We start from the raw sequence: 15,518 nt of genomic DNA, 5'->3' as shown, positions 1-15,518 counted from the left end.
GGTATTATTAGCTCTTGATATCATGTTGCAGATGAGCATTTGACCAGCATTTACGGGTAATTATTGGCAATAATAGCCGAAATAGAGTAGAAAAACATTAAGACTTTGGTCGTAAATACATTTCGTGTTTACATTTTTTTTATTTTATTGAGACGTTCCAAGTGACTGTGGCACAGACACAGTGACTGTACTTGGTGACAATCACGCTGCTGACCCCTCACGCTGCTTTGTAACTTTAGATGAGCTTTAGTTACATAAATAGTTTTCACACCGCAATAAATTGTTGAAATGTTAGTTCTTAAACATAAATATAATTTCTCTTCTTTAACGAAAAAAAAACATTCTATGATAACGAGTTTGACAGAATGTAGTCAGTAACATCAACAACTTACCAAGTTTTCTAGAGCAATCAAAATGGCCGCGGCGTTGTTTCGTTCACATGCGTATTACCGACACAATACAATATGGCGGTAAGTGTTTGACGCTATCGTTTTGTCTTTTGTTACACCATATAAGTATAAATAAATTTATTATATATACATATATATATTTTTATTCTGCGTACAAATGGGAGATGAAGTTTATAATAATGCGTTTCGGCTAAAAACTGGTGTGAAACCAAAAAACTAATCGAAACGTTGCTGTAAAACGCTTGATTCATCTCAGCTTTCAGCCATTAAAAATGTGTGCGGTCGCATCAGAAGCTGCCGGTAGAGCAGTTAAAAATGGCAGCGCCCTTGTAATCGTAAACAATATTTTGATCATACTTCTCTGTTAGTTGCTATATAACCTCAATGGCTTTCTGTGCTTGCTGAAAATTCCATAGCTTACAATTTTTATATGAATAACATCTTATTCTATTACTATGACCTGTGAATGAACAAAAGACAATAAAATTCGCAAGGTCTCATACTCATAGACATAGGGTCTATGTCCCCCTGCAGGGTACTGCCGGAACATACCCTGGTCAGTATTTGATATGGTTAGGGTTAGGGTTAGGATTAGGGTTCGGGTTAAGGAGTAGGCGTAGGCGACTCCCTACTACCCAAACTCGTTAGTGGAGTAGGGGAAGTACGGTTCGGCATATTAGTCTGGGTAGTATTACTATTAGTATTAGTGTATTACTATTAGTACCACTACCAGGGTACGTTCCGGTATACCAGACCGTACCCAGGGTACGTTCCGGCAGTACCCCGGGGTACATTGACCCTCTTAGCGTAACTTAGTCTTAGACTCACAATTTACAATTCAATTGTCAGTTGCACTTGACTTAGCTCCACCGCAGGAGCGAAGCGCTCCCTGCTGCGGAGCGAAGGGCTATACTATAGTACTGCTCATAGGGTTTATATCCCCCAGGGTACTGCCGGAACGTACCCTAGGTACGGACTGATAATGATATGGTTAGGGTTATGCCTTATGGTTAGGGTTAGGGAGTAGACGTAGGCGACTCCCTAGACTCGTTAGTGGAGTAGGCGAGGTACGGTCTGGCATATTAGATAGTACCAGGGTACGTTCTGGTATACCGGACCGTCAGTGTTGTAGTCGAGTCCGCACCGTCCGAGTCCGCACCCCTGAATCCAAGTCCGAGTTCGCACCACCCGAGTCCGAGTTCGAGTCCACACCACCCGAGTCCGAGTCCGAGTCCAGTTTTGATTAAAAAAAGGGAGAAAATCGGAAAAAGGGAAAAAATTGGGGGAAAAAGGAAAAAAATCGGAAAAAAGGGAAAAAATTGCAACAGTGAATCGTAGACATTCGAAAGTGTATAGTCAGCCGAAAACACAGAGACATGAGTCATATGAAACGTGTCAGAGTAATGGATCCATTTGTGTTTTACAAGAATGACACAGCTTGTTGAACCAAATCAGAGAGTGCTAGTACGTTCAAAGTGGTAGAAGAAGAGAAAGAAGTGGTAGAAAAAGCGCAAAGGGACGACGTGACAGCAGATTCAAACCAAAGGGACAAGAATCGTAATCGAGCCATTGAAAACGTTACAAGATTAGGCCGTGTCACTGTATCTAGAAAACCTAGGAGTTTTAGTTTTAAATTCTTGTAAACTGCGTGTTACAATATGTACAGTTGTGTACTATCAGGAGCGTATAATGACAAAGGAGTAAGACAGCGATTTGGTACTGATTTCACTACATTTTTGTCGTACGAGTTCGATGTGAATAAAAATACAAATGTATACAAACATGAGCTTCTTTTGTTCACTGGTCCTTATTCTATCTTCCGGTAGTATTACAAACCGCGTAGCTTCCTTCGTTTTGACATAAATCATACTTTTGCACGACATGGTTTTCACGTTATTTACCATCCGCTGGCGAGGCCACACTCTAAATTTGCACACACAGCTCTTCAATGAGCCACGGTAGGGCTTTTCGGCCGTAGCCTAGTCGAGTGCAGAAAATTCGCCTAGAAATTAAGTTACGTTGCACCCATGCTGGGTTTAAAAATTAAAACTATTTTACATTTAAACTATAGTTAGAATGCCTTGTGTTTATAGTTTCATCCCGCAATTTTTTTTAAAATAAACGCTGCACTGGTAAAATATCTGAACTACTTCACCCGCGGAGGAATGATGTGTATGAATTGTTATGAGTAAACTGACGCTCCAGCCGATTGTAGCTTTTCGCACATGTGTTTTGCATTAATTGCATAGCAACCGTTATCTCTAGCCCGCGTACAGTTGCCGCTGGCGCTGCCTGACGCGATCCCTACCGTGGCTCATTGAAGAGCTGTGTGTGCAAATTTAGAGTGTGGCCTCGCCAGCGGACGGTAAATAACGTGAAAACCATGTCGGGCAAAAGTATGATTTATGTCAAAACGAAGGAAGCTACGCGGTTTGTAATACTACCGGAAGATAGAATATAAGGACCAGTGAACAAAAGAAGCTCATGTTATGATGTTTGTATACATTTGTATTTTTATTCACATCGAACTCGTACGACAAAAATGTAGTGAAATCAGTACCAAATCGCTGTCTTACTCCTTTGTCATTATACGCTCCTGGTACTATGTATGTAGTGGCCTTGAGCCGGCTTTGACCCGAGTCCTCGAGTCCGAGTCTGAGTCATTGCACTCCGAGGCCAAGACCGAGACCGAGACCAAGGAAAACGGTCTCGAGGCCGGTCTCGAGGCCAAGACTGGCCGTGAGACGTACAACACTGCGGACCATACCCAGTGTACGTCCCGGCAGTACCCTGGGGGACATAGACCCTATGAGCACTACTAGAAGGTCACTACACTAATTAAGTCTAAGTCAAAATGCATTTATCCACTTAAATTATATAATTATTAAATATATTTATCATCAAATTCAATGATCTCATGTGCAGAGACCTTCGACAAATATTCTAGGATGCCATGCAGTGGGAGAATGAGTTCACGAATCTCGCTCCCAGGAAGATAACCAACCAGAATATTATCTTCCGCTTGAGGAGACGCGAGACCGATGTAGCTCGAGCAGGCAAGTTTGTACGAACAATGTTGCTGTCCTGATAAGACATTGGATAGATGAAGTATTCGATACATAAAGAATCTAATATTGTGCAATCCTGGATCTCGGCCCTTTATGCCTCTCGTTATTTAAAAAAAATTAAAAGTTTATATATCCTAGTGAAATTTGTTGTATATAGATATGTTATGATCCATGTAGATTCTGTTGGTACTGTATTGTTAGGTAATAAAGTATTCAAAATTAGAGACATTCACAAATGTTGTGTTTAATAAGTGATATCAAAAAGCCCAGCTGTGCTATTTAGGTCATAGAAAAAGGGAATATAAAATGGCCAGGCACGCTTAGGACAGTATATGATTAATGTAAACACTTGTGCGTTTTTAGTTTTTGCATTCACACAAACATTGTAAAATATCCCAGATGACCACAATCATATTTGTAAATGTTTCTGTAAGCAGAAACGCACCTGTGAATTGAAGTACGATGTTAGTGAAGAGAATTATAGATCAAAAATCTAGACTAGACCTATACTATCCTAACCATGTTATATATACTATAGGCAACTTATACCCCCTCTTATCTGATCTCAATATGGCGACGGGGACTTTCTGATATGGCTTATTAATGTACTAAATTTTGGGTTGTTTGCTGATATATTGGCACTAGCATCACTTATTGTCATTTTTATTTTCTAGGAACAGAATTTCTCGTTGCACGGTCTTTTCACCAGAATGTCTTTCCCAACTTCACAGTTGTTAATGTTGAGAAACCACCTTGTTTTTTGCGAAAGTTCAGCCCAACTGGGAGATACTTCATTGCTTTTTCATCTGACCAAACCTCCTTGGAGATATATGAGTACCAGGTTGTTGAGCTAAAATGCTTTTAACATAATCAGATACACACACTTGTACACCCGTACACTACGTGTCACTTGTGTATACATTCACTTATAAATTTATCACTATAATATATATTACACATGTCACTTAAATGTATATAAGTTAGGAATCACAAATTTGTGTGTAGCATTTATGATATGACTGCGTGCATATATATATATAGTTTTTGCATGCTGCATCAATTTTCATTCAAACAACGGTATTGGTCTTACAATTATCTCTTGGATAATTTGAAAGCTCTTCTCTTGTAGGGAGCAGCGGTTGCAGAACACATGCTGTTAGGTGTGGATGGTGAATGTACAGCCGAAGGCACTGATCAGCGATCCATAGACATACGCAGCAACATCTTTGAAAGGTTTGTTAAAAATGAGTGCCGTAAAACTAATCAAATTTCTTACCCTAAAACTCAATTACGCAACCGTGGTAACTTGTGGCTGTTATTACTTTGAATTAACGACATCGCTTAAAGTGATTACGTCACCGTAAATAGTAAAACTAAAAAAACCATTTCCACTTTTTCACAAAATGTAAGTAATTCTGTTCACTTTTTATGGTCAAATTGCTGCGTTATGCTTCCTATTTTACTATATTGTTCGATGTAAACATACTCTCGTGACTCATACATAGCCCATAGCAAGCAATTAATGTCAGGATCATAATGTCAAATCGTCCAGGTTTTTTGGATTTTTAACTAGTTGAGAAACGATCTTATCAGGTAAGAATTTGACGATACATTTAGTCCCGTTAGTACTTACTTTTAATGTAAAAAAATGGCAGCAAAATAAAAAAAAATATACACCAGAGAATTCGTAGCACAGTCAATTTTATTCGCGCACAAACCCGCGCGCTCGTAACTCGATGGCGACGCTGCCGTCAGGTTCTTTAGGCTCGCGCACACGACGCCCGTGGCGACGCACACGGGCGAGCATCTCAACCGCGAGTGCTCGCTGTTCACGGACGACGGCTGCCACGTGATCGTTGGCTGCGCGATGTACGTACCCGACGACCCCTACCCGCACTTCTACGACATGTACCAGAACAACGAGTCAGTGTCGCCGAGCCAGCGCTCGCCGCTCGAGGACTACGCGCTACACCTGATAGGTACGCATGTCGGGTCAGGTCGGGTCGGGTTGGGTTGGGTCGGGTCGTGTCCGGTCACGTCGGGTCGGGTTGGGTCGGGTCACGTCGGGTCGGGTCGCATCGGGTCAGGGTGCGGTCAGGTTGGGTTGCAAGGCTGTCCGCTCAGGATTTTTCTTGTGGTTAGGGGTGTCTCATCACACCATAACGGTGGTGCTGAAATGCGTTTTCGACATCGGATTAGTGTTGGAAATAGCGACACGTCTCACCGTCTGGGAGTGGTCACTTTTCGGCAGGACTCGCTAATTTTTATAGATTTTACCGTTGGGTTATTATCTAATAGAAAATCGAAATTTTCGAAAATACGAACTGGCTGGATTTTCAGACTTGTTTCCTAGAATGATTAGAAAATACGTTTACGAGTTATGGTTGAAATTGGATCGATTCCCAGTTCAGGTCAGGTTAGGTCAGTTCATGTCATTGACTGAGGGTCACTGCATGGTTACGACTGTTGTACCTGTAGTAGGGGCGCTCTGTGCAACGTTCTGTCAAGTTAGCATTCCGTCAAATATCCTGATTGTGTAGTTGAGTAGTTACTGCAGCATCGCTCTTCACGTCAAGTCTCCATATCATCCTACATAGTTGTGCCTTCACTGATTTCAGTTGTTTCTCTCTATTTCAAATTTGTAAGTGATGCGTAGTGGCCGGGTGATAATGTGTGCCCGGAGTGCGTGTTGTGAGTGGAACGATCAGTTGTTCATTCGTGGATTGCGATGCTGCAGAGCTTTCTTCCGGAACCCTGTGTGACAGCCGGCGCTTTCGCTGCGACAAGATCTTCCTGTCGCACAACCAGGGACTCTACCTGTACAAGGACACTCTCGCCGTGCTCTCAGTACAGCACCAGACCATCCACATATTCCAGGTGCTCACTCCTCATCAACCTGTTCATCCGGCGTCCAATTATAAGGCTGATATACTGATATAATATGTGACCCGCTCCAGCATAATACGGACTAAGTCGCAAGTCATTGTTTTGAGTAATGAGCACGCACACATGTCAATGCTGAAAATGGCCTACCTGGACAAAAATAAGTTCCTAAGTGCATATTTAATCCGGATATATAGGTTCAGATATCTCTAGATTATTATGGTCATTTTTAATAAAAGAAAAAAAATCCCTTTAGACCGGCCCCTGACCGCTTATCCCCGACTGGGCCCCTTACCCGGAACGCTTATCTCAAAAGCTGCATATTCCGGAATAAGTCGGTTTCCGATCTTCAAATTGCTGTAGATCGGTCAATTCATTAGATATAGCCAAATATTATATATCATTTTCAAGGTATAATTAAATAATCTATTCAGATATGCACATAACTCAATTTGTAGAATTTCCTACTTAATCCTGGGTTTGCTGGAGCGGGTCACATGTGTGTGTGCGTGCGTGCGTGCGTGCGTGTTTCCATGACATTTCCTGTGTTTTCTTACTGATTTGTCATTTACTAAGATAATTGTCATAATCTAGTTAACTTTTCAGGATTATACATCCTGTCAGACTGCAATGCGCTCCATAAATAGAGAAGAACATAGTAGGTCAATAAGGTCACCAGGTCACAATCTAATGTTTCAGTGCAGCATTCAAAATCGCAATAAAAACGTAAATTATGAATCGCAATTGATAAAATTTTTAACAGTGTCTGCTGTGGCGAGATCTACATATGCTTTGTTGTTTGCTATGATGTAAGCAATTTATAGTTTTCCATCAACAAAAAAACAGCTGTGATATTCGCTTCTGAGTGTTATCATGCAACAGTGTAGCAGTGCATTTCGAAGTGTACTGCATATTCAATACTTGGTATAATAGCGTAATACTGCTACTGGCAGAATAAACGTTCGAGTGATCGTGCGATCGTTCCTGCAATTCTCAGGTGTCGGCGAAAGGCTGCTTCATCGACGTGAGAACGATCGGTCGGTTTTGCTACGAGGACGACCCGCTCGTGTTGGCGGCAGCTTATCCGCAGATGCGCACCGGATCCGGATCGCGCATCAACGCTTCGTCGTCGTCCCGCTCGTACAGGTAGCAAGCTGCCGCGAGACTCGCCAACGAACTCGCCGTTAGTCGTCGTGCTGCACGCGATGCGAACACACTTATGTAAATTGTTAACTATTATACGTTCTGCGTTTTGTCAGAGCGAGCATAGACGGTTACTGTCTGAGGAACTTTTCGAATTTCGTTTCACTAATCGAGGTCGTGGATTGTGAACAGTTGATATATCATGAAGTCTATGCATAAACTGTCGTGTTACCCGGTGAAAAGGTTGGCGTGAGAGCATATGTTTCAGGGAATGTATATGCAGCATGCGTGCACACACGTGTGGCTACCAGGTATAGGTAAAAAGCTAGTAGATATGTGTAGACATGCTCGCAGATGCACATGCGCACGCGTGTGTGTACAAACACGCACGCTCACGTGTATAAGCACACATGCTGACGCCTACACACGCACTTATATACATATACTGAAGGCTATAACCGCATGGATGATATCAGGGGTGAATAATTACAAATCATAATATATCTAATATATCAATCAATGACAATCATTAAGTATTTATAATCGTTATACATCATAATTTGTCATTTATCACCCCTGATGATATTGTAGGGTGTGTAAGGGTCGATTTCCCCCACTCTCAACATTTCCTTTCTCTCTCTATGTTCTACAGGGAGGCGACGATAAACTGCTTGAAGCACCGGCTGCTGGTGCACCTGTACCGGCGCTCGCAGGCGACGGGTGAACCGTCTGAGTTGCGGCGATTCTTCCAGCACTTTGATCAGTTTCGCAACCTGCGCATGTGGAAGATGCAGCTGCTTGGTGCGTATGCAGCGTTCATATGGTTATAGGACATTCTGCCAAAATCCTGCAATTTTAAAATTATTCAGTATTCTTGTCACCCGTATTCTCTGACCAGTACTCTGGCACTAATAAATACACAGTGTTATCAGGACTTTTTCACAAGCACTGTCACCAGTCTTGTCACTAGTATTTGACCACCAACAGTCTTTCACCAGTATTCTGTCACCAATACTCTATCATCAGTATTCTGTTGCCACTACTACGTTACTGGTACTGTATCACCAGTACTGTGTCACAGACACAAGTACTCTGTCACCAGTACTGTGTCACAAGTACTCTGTCACAAGTACTCTGTCACCGTTACTCTGTCACCAGTACTGTGTCATCAGTACTCTGTCACCAGTACTCTGTCACCAATACTCTATTACCAGTACTCTGTCACTAGTACTGTCACCAGTACTCTGTCACCAGTACTCTGTCACCAGTACTGTGTCACCACTACTCTGTCACCAGTACTGTGTCACCACTACTCTGTCACCAGTACTGTGTCGCCACTAGTACTCTGCCACCAGTACTCTGTCACCACTACTGTGTCACCTCTACTATGTCACCACTACTATGTCACCAGTATTCTATCGCCACTACCCGGTCACCAGTATGTGACGTCACCGGCCGCGCGTGCATTGACAGATGAGAGTCACCTGCTGATCAAGTACGGCAGCGAGGACGTCGTGACGCTGCGCACGGCCGACCCGAACTCACAGCCGTCCTTCTTCGTCGTCTACAACATGGCGACCACGCGCGTCGTAGGCGTCTACGAGAACACGTCCGAGCGTCTGCTCGAGCTGTTCGAGAACTTCAGCGACATGTTCCGCAACGCGTCGCTGCACGCGGCCTTCTGCACGTCGTCGGCGTCGTCCAACATCCACGCGCGCGTCATACAGCAACGGTGAGGCGCGCACGCAGGCACTGGCGGGCACGGGCGTGGTGGGGGGGGGGTACCGAGGATGGTGCAGTGCTGTTTACACAGGGGCAGATGGGACCATGGCGTACACAGCCTTTTGCGTGTAGTCAGTGATATCAAAAATGCCACGCAAAGGGGGTGCCACCACAGTGCAGGCAGTCTCCTGCATGTCGTCAAATATCTTCACATCTGTCATACAACTACAGTGTCCAGGTGTCATGCACAGGGTACAGGGGGGCACCCACTTCAGGGACACTGCTGCGTGCACACAGTGCACGAGGTGCCACGTGCACGGGCTTTAACTTTGCTCTTTATATTTGCACTCCTGTCCTTACATAATAAAGAGTGTTCAGACTCGTTTTTGAGCTAGTAGGAAGCGATGTGAAGATAACTAATTTCATTCGTAACACAATCTAATGAATATAATCACATTAAAATTTCTGTGAACCAAAACACCTCCCTCATATTTTTTCGCAGTGTTTCCAACTTCTGGCATGTCTGCACCGGAACATGGTTATTTCTCCCCACTTTATTGCAGTTAACAGCATTTCTGGTACTGAATGCTGCTCCAACATGTAATTAATCTAAAGAATATTACTATTAGTATTAATTATATTATTATAATTTATGAATATAAACCAGTATTATTATATTAAGTAATATATTAACATTAATTGCTATATTAACCCTCGGTGTTCTCCTGCCAGGTTCAAGCAGACGATCATCAATGCGAAGTTTGGCGGGCAGACGGAGGCGATACGGCGTCTGCTCGCTCAGCTTCCCATCAGCTCACAGTCGTACAGCAGCAGCCCCTACCTCGACCTATCACTGTTCAGCTACGACGACAAGTGGGTGTCGGTCATGGAGCGACCCAAAGGCTGCGGCGATCACCCGATCAGGTGCGCCCGACGGCAGACTTCATATGCTCACCACCGACTGTGTAGATAAAGTCTTCGACTTTAGCCGGGCGTCCGATGACCGAGACGTTTCGAAATCTCGGCGGGCATGTTAACATTGCAATCTTACTTGCCCGACGGGCTCCTGCTTTAAAAGCACATAAAATATAATGAAACTGGCCATTAACTAATGGTTTTTAATTTAAAGTCACGAAATGTTAACACCGGAAACGAATGGCGTCTAGAAGTTGTCTGGTGTACACTTGTCAACTGTCACTGTCCAAAAATATTCCTGCAAAATGTATCGGCAACTAAAATGTCATTCGGGCATGTACATTTTACAGATTACTTGCCCGAAGGGCACGTGGCTCAAAAAGTTTTTCATGAAGACTGGATATATATACCTAGTTAGTTCATGTGTTTTTCCTTCTAGGAACTGTTTTTCATGTAGGATGGGTGCACAAAAACGTGTGCAAAAACGTTGGTTCCCAGTTTGTATCATTCTATATATAAGTTAGTGTTAAGAAATAAGCAATATAGTTGGTTTAGTCGACTCATCTTGTTTGCTCATGGTCACTTTGGTCATGTGCATGCAAACGTTTCGATGATACACGTGGGGTATTGGTAAAACCTGGGCCGTGCTATCGATTGCTTTGCCTCTCGCAGGTTCTACGCGCGAGACTCGGGTCTGCTGAAGTTCAAGATCCACGCGGGGGTGCTGGGCAGGAACGCACCCCCTACCGCACGCCGCCTCGTCGCTTTCACGTTCCATCCGCACGACCCGTTTGCCATCAGCGTGCAGCGCACAAACGCAGAGTACGTCGTCAACTTCCACATCCGCCACTACCGCGTCGACTAGTGATATCATCACTCCACGCGCACCACGAATACTAGTGATGTCATCACTCCACGTGCAGTGTCCTCTAGTGACATCGATCAACATGCACCGAGTCGACTAGTGACATTATTAATTCACGTGCACCGCGTCGACTGGTGACCTCATCGATCCATGTGCACTGTGTCAACTAGTGATATCATCAATCTATGGGTGCTGCTCTGACTAGGACATTGCTTGTAATTTAACACTACTTGACAGACATGCTCATGTATATGGTACAAATATACAAAGAATATATTTTGTTAATGTTTTAAATTTGTAAATAATTATATTTTGTCAGTTATGCCAAGCTTTTTAATAAAGCTGATACCATCCCAAGTGCTAATGATACTTGTCATATTCTCAATATACACAAATCGAACAACATACAACTATATACCATATTTTTCACACAGTCATCATTTATGGATATTATTAGATTAAACGCTATCTCTTAGAGAACTTGCAGCCCATCGCTTTACCCTCACTGGTCCAGTGTACCTTAGTTCACATGATTCAAAGCTCAGTTACGCTAATATTTGCCAATAAAACGACCATTTTCCATGTTCCTTTAAAGCAAATTTCACCCTAAAATCCTAACATTTATCATGATCCACAACTCTAATGTATTACTTTCAACACTCAACTTATTTATCAACGACTCTACAGATACACAGATGCTATTTTAATTGAAGTATGGAAAACACAACTTGCTGAACATCAAACACCGAGACTATATCACACTTAACAGACAACATGATATGTTCTAACGAAAACAATCCAACTTACACGATTCACGGGGTCCCAAGGTTCGTCTAGTCCATGTACAGTAGAACAGGAAAGATTCACCCTCATCTAAGATTACTGATTACCGATAACAGGTGTTACACCTTACTAATATGACTACTACTAACAATAAAACATTTATATTGTTAGGATAAACGTGTTCTAAATTAATTATACTGGCACAATAAATCTGCGATAATCCTTACAAAAATCAACAAAGAAGATACCAGTTATGTTTCCATTTTTTAAGTACTGGGTTACAAACATTAGCGGTTGCAAATTTTTGGTTCTCATGTTGAATTTGCCCATCAAGGAACTCCATTTGTTCGAGAAGCAGTTTGGTTCATATGTGTGGGTCGCAGTTTGTAGGAGTATTTGTCAAGTAATCAAATCGTAATCGTAAATCAATCAGGGATTGCTGTTCGAAAATTAGGACATATGTAACTCGGGGGCACACCATACTATAAATATACGCAGCAATAATGGAATGAGATACAATACATAAATACATATAGATATATAGATAGATAGATGTACTTTCACTGAGAACAAACTATATAAGCATGATTTGACGAAACACAAGTGACCTGCCTAGTTGCATGAAGCCTGATATTCCGTCTGTGTTATAACTGTTGTTCTAACTGAACAAAGCATCCTGTAGCAAACGTACATATATCAGGCTCAACAAGGAAAGAGTTAACAGTGCAGGAGGCTGGGAATATCGCAAATCTACTTATTTCTAGAGATGGCTTTTTAGACTTTTATAATCAAAATATTAAACTATGTGTATAAAAATCACTCTTATAAAGCTTGATGACAAGCTACAACATCGCACGATTTAATTTCGACTGTTCGATGCAAGTAAATACCCGTTATTCATGAAATACATTAATGGAATTACACTGAAATCGAATCGTAGCGATTACAATTTGACATGAAGTGTCATCATTGTTATGTAAGTGAGAAATTCCCGTTCATGCACATTACGTTTAATAACATCTACTAATCAGTAATGATCCACCAATAGACCTTTAACCAGAAGCGCATTTTCTGTTGGAAAACGTGCAGTTCACGTGGCATTTAACCGCTTGTTTGACAAACGCAACGAACACACTGCTGTAAACGATGCAAACGTGTTTTTTTCCCCAAAACACTCGCCTATTTTAGAAGAAACAAAATGCGATTCGACGACGTGCGGTCAGCGCTCTGCTTCCCCGCGCGTGTCCAGCGCTCTGCTTCCCCGCGCGTGTCCAGCGCTCTGCTTCCCCGCGCGTGTCCAGCGCTCTGCTTCCCCGCGCGTGTCCAGCGCTCTGCTTCCCCGCGCGTGTCCAGCGCTCTGCTTCCCCGCACGTGTCATCATCGATGGCTCCTCCCGCCAACCACTCGCAAAAAATTCTCGTCTCGCTACTCAGCCCCGCCCCTCTCTGCCCTCTCTACTCCCCCTCTCCGCCCTTCTCTGCACCATCTCCGCACCCTCTTCACTCCTCTTCTCTGCACCATCTCCGCACCCTCTCCACTCGTCTTCTCTGCACCATCTCTGCACCATCTCTGCACCCTCTCCACTCTTCTTCTCTGCACCATCTCCGCACCCTCTCCACTCCTCTTCTCTGCACCATCTCTGCACCCTCTCCACTCCTCTTCTCTGCACCCTCTCTCCACCCCCTCTCCACTCTCTGCACCATCACCGCCCCCTATCCGCCTCCTCTCCGTGGAACGGCGCAGATCCGGCGCGTGCGTCGTGGGGCGATCTACTGCTCGCAGTGTATCATCACCTTGATGCCGGCGCCGGCGTGCGCCGCCTCAAACGCGTTGATCGACTCTGCAAGCGTGAAGTGATGGGTGATGAGAGCCTTCGCGTTCACCTGGCCCGAGGCGACCATGTCGAGGGCGGTCGGGTAGCTGCAGCGGAAAAACACACACGTGGCTTCACCGTCGCCACACATCGCTCCCGCGTACGCGCACCGACTTCAACGCGATCTGCCATTTAGGTGCTCTCAGGCACTCTCAGTTCGGAATCGTGTCCGCCGACATGCTACGAGTGGCGTTATTGCAGGCCGAGATTGTGACGGCAGGAGGCGCCGTCCCGACTCACCAGTTGGCGTAGCGGAATATTCCGCGTATGTCCACCTCCCTCGTCGAGGCATTGACGATGGGCAGCATCACGTCCGGAGCTCCCAGTCCAACGAGGACCACCGTGCCGCCAGACTTTGTGGCCTAGCGGGGCGGACACAAGGGTTACATTATACATTATACATACACGCACAACGTTCACCGCCCTCTAGTGGTAGCCTAGCGGGGCGGACACACGAGTTACATTATACATACACGCACAACGTTCACCGCCCTCTAGTGGTGGCCTAGCGGGGCGGACACACGGGTTACATTATACATACACACACACAACGTTCACCGCCCTCTAGTGGTAGCTTAGCAGGGGCAGACACACGAGTACATAGTCTGCAACAGTCATGTGTGTTAATAAGAGAATAGTGCTTTAAAACCTTCATGAAATAATCAAATATCAACTAGCATCATGACTACGCGAATGTAACATCCATCTAGTATTTATCTGAATTAAGAATTTCCCGGACACTCCCGGATTTCCTGTGATTGAATGCATCTGACCATTACCAGGGTTAGTAGTTCGCGTTTTGTTTCCCTTGCATTTCTTTTAATACAAATTAAACTAGTCTAAATTAATTTCAACGATGCAATTGCACACGTGAAAACAATGCTCACACGCCCTTAGCATTCACTGCATTGTCTCCACCAAGAGATACCAAGCCATGCTACCCGCTGCGACTGCCAGAGTTTTACGATTGTGCAAATCGACAAAATACATAGCCAAACCTGTATATAACATCCAGTCAAGAAAAATCTCAAAAGTGGCCTTTATAAAAAAAAAGTGGCTATCTTGCCGAGGAAGTTTCACAAAAATTAATTCCTGTCACAGGGAAACCGCCAAAATTGACCTCTGTGGAAAGGTGGCCGCTCTGTAAAGGGGTGACCGTTTTCACGTGCGCAACTCTACTACTCTCTCGCTGGGGGTCTAGCGGGAGTCTCCCGGTGCCAGGCAGGCGTCACGGCGACCGCGCCGGCTGCTTACGTAGATGGCGAGTCGGATGCTGGACTCGGCGCCGCTGCACTCGATCGAGATGTCAGGCCTGTCGCCGAACGCTGCCTCCACCTGCTGCGTCGCCGGCTGGCCGTCGGACTGCACGAGAACGGTGTGGTTGGCTCCCAGCTGCTGTGCAAAGTCCAGCCGCTTGCCGTCGATGTCTACAGCGAGAGAGAGAGGGAGAGAGTACGTGAGTGAGCGATCGTGTGCGAGAGAGATGCAGCGAGAGAGAGAGAGAGAGAGAGTATCGCTGCATCTCTCTTGCACACGCACACGATCGCTCACTCACGTACTCTCTCTCTCTCTCTCTCGCTGCATCTCTCTCGCACACGATCGCTCACTCACGTACTCTCCGAAAGAGATGCAGCGAGAGAGCGAGAGAGTGCTTGATTGCGCACGCGTGCGAGAAAGATGCAGCGAGAGAGGAAGACAGTGCTCGATGGCGCACGCGCGTGTGAGAGAGATGCAGAGAGAGAGGGACAGAGGGAGAGAAGGCTCGATTGCGCACGCGCGTGCGAGAGAGATGCAGCGAGAGAGGGAGAGATGGCTCGATTGCGCACGCGTGTGTGAGAGAGATGCAGCGAGAGAGG

General features: G+C 44.6%; 2 protein-coding genes across 6 annotated transcripts in view; one reads left to right on the top strand and one right to left on the bottom strand.

Annotated features, from left to right (window-relative positions):
* The first annotated feature begins 684 nt into the window (after positions 1-684).
* On the top strand, positions 685-11,366 carry LOC106804763 (DET1 homolog). 5 transcript variants are annotated; one of them, XM_014806101.1, is made up of 11 exons: positions 685-745; positions 3,336-3,466; positions 4,153-4,319; positions 4,608-4,711; positions 5,234-5,457; positions 6,216-6,355; positions 7,359-7,507; positions 8,157-8,305; positions 8,978-9,236; positions 9,959-10,150; positions 10,814-11,366. In XM_014806101.1, exons 2-11 carry the CDS (start codon positions 3,364-3,366, stop codon positions 11,004-11,006), a joined length of 1,680 nt encoding a protein of 559 aa, XP_014661587.1. In that variant the 5' UTR covers positions 685-745; positions 3,336-3,363; the 3' UTR covers positions 11,007-11,366. The 5 variants fall into 5 exon arrangements, with proteins under 5 accessions (XP_014661587.1, XP_014661580.1, XP_014661574.1 ...); XM_014806094.1 differs by having other exon boundaries at positions 702-745; positions 3,358-3,466; XM_014806088.1 differs by lacking the exon at positions 685-745 and adding an exon at positions 760-966 and having other exon boundaries at positions 3,358-3,466.
* LOC106821626 (sorbitol dehydrogenase-like) overlaps positions 11,283-15,518 on the bottom strand; it is a 14,752-nt gene continuing 10,516 nt past the window's right edge. The window contains 3 exon segments of the mRNA XM_014826521.1: positions 11,283-13,709; positions 13,903-14,024; positions 14,917-15,089. Of these exon segments, the coding sequence (XP_014682007.1) occupies positions 13,559-13,709; positions 13,903-14,024; positions 14,917-15,089 (446 nt within the window). The 3' untranslated portion in view covers positions 11,283-13,558.

Source organism: Priapulus caudatus, unplaced genomic scaffold, assembly GCF_000485595.1.
Source record: "Priapulus caudatus unplaced genomic scaffold, Priapulus_caudatus-5.0.1 Scaffold5, whole genome shotgun sequence".
Lineage (NCBI taxonomy): Eukaryota > Metazoa > Priapulida > Priapulimorpha > Priapulimorphida > Priapulidae > Priapulus > Priapulus caudatus.
This window is presented reverse-complemented; position numbering and strand designations above follow the sequence as displayed.

Excerpts from the sequence above, each read along its gene's own strand:
- LOC106804763 (XM_014806088.1), top strand. The coding sequence starts at position 931 with ATGTCCCCCTGCAGGGTACTGCCGGAACATACCCTG. Across the intron at positions 4,320-4,607 it reads TGGAGATATATGAGTACCAG|GGAGCAGCGGTTGCAGAACA; the intron begins GTTGTTGAGCTA and ends CTTCTCTTGTAG. Across the intron at positions 5,458-6,215 it reads CTACGCGCTACACCTGATAG|AGCTTTCTTCCGGAACCCTG; the intron begins GTACGCATGTCG and ends GCGATGCTGCAG.